At 58.0% G+C, this 4,549-nt stretch overlaps 1 protein-coding gene across 4 annotated transcripts; it reads left to right on the forward strand.

The window, feature by feature from the left end:
* The first annotated feature begins 1,200 nt into the window (after positions 1 to 1,200).
* On the forward strand, positions 1,201 to 3,411 carry CNFN (cornifelin). 4 transcript variants are annotated; one of them, XM_049111243.1, is made up of 5 exons: positions 1,201 to 1,336; positions 1,723 to 2,044; positions 2,486 to 2,596; positions 2,995 to 3,131; positions 3,222 to 3,411. In XM_049111243.1, the coding sequence occupies exons 2-5, from the start codon at positions 2,008 to 2,010 to the stop codon at positions 3,309 to 3,311; spliced, it is 375 nt and encodes a 124-aa protein (XP_048967200.1). In that variant the 5' UTR covers positions 1,201 to 1,336; positions 1,723 to 2,007; the 3' UTR covers positions 3,312 to 3,411. The 4 variants fall into 4 exon arrangements, with proteins under 4 accessions (XP_048967200.1, XP_025277696.1, XP_025277694.1 ...); XM_025421909.3 differs by having other exon boundaries at positions 1,281 to 1,336; positions 1,864 to 2,044; XM_025421910.3 differs by having other exon boundaries at positions 1,288 to 1,336; positions 1,924 to 2,044.
* Positions 3,412 to 4,549: the final 1,138 nt, after the last annotated feature.

Here is a 4,549-nt window from a genome sequence, read left to right on the forward strand (position 1 = left end):
TTCCTCTGAACACTCAGGCTCCTGGACCAAGTGATGGACACACACCAGCAAAATGCTGAGTGCCACCCATCAGTCCGGGGACGAGGACAACAAGCCATCCGGGTGGTGCTGGGAGACCAAGGCTTGGTCCTGGTGTGTTGGATCAGGAAGGAGGCGAGGGAAAAGCTGGGATCCCAGGCAGACAGGGTAATCCACCTGCCATCGCCCCATACCCATTCCCAGTGGGGTGACAGCACCACCTTCTCTGCAGGTGACACCTCAATTTTCCAGTGCCTCCTACATTTTTGGGGTGACACCCGTGTTGGAAACCCCACCCGGCTCTAATGCTGCTTCCCTCACTGAGTCACTTCCAACCCTGCCAGGCCTGTTGGGGGCAGACTTTGGTGACTCAGGCTTCCAGGCCCCTTGCTCTTTCACACCTCAAGAGCCCAGCAGCCAAAAATTCCAGGACCCTTGCACACTCAGGGGCACAGCCTCACCTAGCCCAAGAGTCCACACCCCCGGCCCTCCCACCTCAGACGGAGAACCTGAGCCCTTCTCCCTCCTCTATTAGAGGCCCACATGAAGCCCCAGTCTCTCCTCCCTGGGATCCAGGAGTCCAGCTGCCACCCCCCATCTGCTCTGTTAATCACAAACCACTGCCCACCACCACCCCGAGTCCTTAGTCCTGGGCCACATCCACCTCCTCCAGAACTACAGCATCTCAATTCCCAGCCTCCTCCCTTCCCAGTTTGAAGGTAGAGTGAGTTGCATATGTTTACTTTGGTTTCAGCATGAGTCACCCCCAAAACACACTGCCCCCCCACGTGCCTGGTGGCCCCAAATGGGAGGGAAGTGGGAACCTCACTGAGGGGGAACAGGAGAGGCCCTCGCAAGGGCACCCTCACTGCACTCCCCGGCACCCCCATCCCTTCCTTCACTTCCCTCCTTTGTGTCTCCCCTCTGAACCTAGCTCCCCTGTGCTGTTTTTCCCCAGATCTTCGTCTTCTCTGTCTCACCCAACAGCACTCCCTGCACCGCATCCCCTGCCCCCCCCCAACCCGCTACTCCCATCAACATCCCTGGCCCCCTCCCTGACTTCCTTGGTCCCACAAGAGCTGGAGTGTAAAGGGGGGATGGAGGATGGAGCCAGGGGAGAGGAATTCCTGCGGGGGGGCGAGGGGGGGCGGGGAAGGGAAGAGGGTCAGCCAGACCGGCTGGGCTCCCTGGGTACCTCCGTCAGAGCCCCGCCCAGGGCTGAGTGGCCGCCCCAATATAAGCAGCTCCTGGCCAGAGACAGAACTCAGTGCCTGGCTCACCCACACCTGCCTGTATCATCGCCATCGCCGTCCTGCAGGTAGGAGCATCTGCCCACAGCCCTCTGCTCTGTGCACCCCCACCTCGCTCCACTGACATCTCTGTCTCCTTGCATCTGTCTCTGTGAACATCTCTGTCTTTCTCAATGCCCTCCGTGTCCACCTTCTCAACCTGAGTGGTGTGGGGTTGAATTTGGAAGTCCTGGGGCCCCGTACTGCCTCTATTAACTCCCTTGGCTTGGGATGTGGGGCATTTCTCTTCACCTCTCTGAGGCTCAGTGTTCCATCTGGGAAATGGGCTTGCAGAGAAGGCAAAGCACCGGGCAGGTGTGTTACTGATGGCATCTTCTATGGGCACCTGGTTCAGGTGTCTTTCTCCCCGTGTCTCTAACTCTGCCTGTCTCTGTCTCTTGGTCTCTGCCTCCAGCTCTACCTCTGGTATAAGGAAGGTCCTCTGGGGTCTGTCGGGCAGCTGTACAGAGATGGGCGAGTTTCTCGCCCCCACTCCATACACCCCTACTCCATGTTTCTCCGAGCTGGCAGGCTGACTTGGCCTCTTTCTCCCCAGTGCCCTTCTCCCTGAGAACCCAGCCCCCAGTGCCCCTGCTCCTTGCCCACCCCTCCCCAGTATCCAGCATCCCTTGGACAGACCCGCCACTGTCACCGCCGCCACCTCTGCCGTCCCCAACGCCACATCCTCAGGGCCAGCAAGATGCAGTTTGAGATGCACGACAACGTGAAAGGCAAAGGTGGGATCTCTGGATGGACCAGCAACCCTTCCAGTCCCTGGAACCTCGCTGCTTCCCTCCCCTGGGCGCCCTGGCTTTGAAGACAGATGGCACCTGATTGCACCCCAGAGGTCCCTGGAAATGCGGGAACCCAGCACCCCAGGCCCAGACGTGGAGGAGGCAGCAGCACGTCTAGGTCCTGCCCGGACCACCCTTCCCCAGACGTGCAGGAGTTCCCCACTCACAGCTCAACCAGATGTGCAGGAGGCAGTGGCGATGGGGACACACTGGGGTGTCAGCACCCAAACATGGCAGAAAGGAAGGGGGGTGCAGTGGTGTCCCCTCAGTGGGCGGCCTGGTGGCCCTGCCCAGACCTGCCCGGCAGGGGAAGGGGCAGCAGGGAGGTAGGGTCCCCGAGAGGCTGTCAGGCTGTCCCCTGACCCTGGCCCACCACCTTTGCAGCCATGTCCTACCCAGTGACCAGTCAGCCCCAGTGCGCCAGCAGCTGCTACCAGACCCAGCTCAGTGACTGGCACACGGGCCTCACCGACTGCTGCAATGACATGCCCGTCTGTGAGTACCTGCCGCTCCCAGGCTGGGGGGGGGGGGGGCTCACTGACCTCACTCCCCTCTCTTCCTTGGATTACCCTGAATTCCCACAGTCTAACCCCCCCCCCGCCCCTTCCTCCCACCTCCAAAGCGCCCTAGAATCCTGACCTCACTCCCTTCCAGCTCCCCCCTCAGACCCTCAACCTCCCCCGTGCACCCTCTATCTTCCTCGTTGTGGCCCCAGCTCCCCCTCCCAACCCTACCCCCCAGCCTCTAAACCACCCGCGCTGGGACCCTTAATTCCCCCCGGACTCTGGACTGGGCGCTGCGCTGCCTGCCTTGGCCTCTCCCCGAGGGGGAGCCGCCCGGCGCCCTGGGTGCGCCCCTGGGGTCCGCCTCTGACCGCCCTGCGCCCGCCCCAGGTCTGTGCGGCACCTTCGCGCCCCTGTGCCTGGCCTGCCGCATCTCCGACGACTTCGGGGAGTGCTGCTGCGCGCCCTACCTGCCCGGAGGCCTGCACTCCCTGCGCACCGGCATGCGGGAGCGCTATCACATCCAGGTGCGCGGCCGGGCCGGGCCGGGGCCGGGCGGGGGAGACGGGCCTCCCGGGCCCAGGCCGGGCTCCTGACCTCTCTCTCCCACCCTCTAGGGCTCCGTGGGGCACGACTGGGCGGCCCTCACCTTTTGTTTGCCCTGCGCCCTCTGTCAGATGGCGCGGGAATTGAAGATCCGAGAGTGAGGAGGCTCCCCCGGCCTCCTCTGCCCCCTCCTGGGAGGGCCTGCCCCCACGCCCTATCCCGCTACCAGAAATACACCCACAATAAAAACCTGAAAACCAACTCCGCCTACATTCTTATTGTCCCAGGGAAGGAATCTGGGTGGAGGAGGAGGCTTGGTGAGGGGTGTGGGGACACAGGGAAGATGCCTAGGTGTGGAAGGAGTTCCAGAGTCAGATCCTTGACCCCAACCTGCTGTGTAAGACATTGGCAAGTCTCTTACCTCTCTCAACCTCATTAAGTCCTCATTCACAAAGTGAAACCACTAACCTCTTAAGCTGCCCAACCGACGGTCTGCGTGGACCCTGAAAATAGGCAAAACCAGAAAAAGCTGTCTTGGTAGAGTTTAGACACTCCAAGAAAAAAGTTTAAGAGAGCCCCTCCCCCACCCCCTATCTCCACTAAGTCAATACTTACTGACTCTTGACCTACACACAATGGTAACAGGTTTGGGGAGGGAGGGTCCTTTGTCTCTAAAGCAAAGAACTGCCAGGTTTAAGGCTCTCTGGAGCTGAAACTAATCCTTAAGGATCACCCAGTTTTCTTTATTGCAAAAGCAACTAGCAGATTAGAAAATCTGGTCTCAAAATTGGGCAGACCTAAGATCTGATCTTGAATCTTGCCACTGACTACACGTGTTATCTTAGTGAGTTAGTTAGCCTCTCTGAGTCTGTTTCCTCCTCTGAGGATAATCCCTAATATGTCATATGGCTACTGTGTGAACAAGAGATAGAACAGATGGAAAGACCAAAGAGTGAGCTTAATAAGCTTGTTAATAGAGGACCCCTGGGTGGCTCAGCGGTTTGGCGCCTGCCTTTGGCCCAGGGCGCGATCTTGGAGTCCCGAGATTGAGTCCTATGTCAGGCTCCCGGCATGGAGCCTGCTTCTCCCTCCTCCTGTGTCTCTGCCTCTCTCTCTCTCTCTCCCTATGTCTATCATAAATAAATAAATCTTTTAAAAAATAAGCTTGTTAATATTATTATGTGTAATAATATTATACTATTCTGTTATTTGTATTATTTGCTGGTATTCTCTCTTTCTTTCTATCTGTGTATCCAACCATCAAGTGGTATCCTCACTTGGAATATTTAATGGGCATCTCAAATTTACTTATTTATTTTTAAAGATTTTATTTATTCATGAGAGACACAGAGACAGAGAGGCAGAGACATAGGCAGAGAGAGAAGCAGGCTCCATGCAG

Source organism: Canis lupus, chromosome 1 (genome assembly GCF_003254725.2).
Source record: "Canis lupus dingo isolate Sandy chromosome 1, ASM325472v2, whole genome shotgun sequence".
In the NCBI taxonomy this organism is placed as follows: domain Eukaryota; kingdom Metazoa; phylum Chordata; class Mammalia; order Carnivora; family Canidae; genus Canis; species Canis lupus.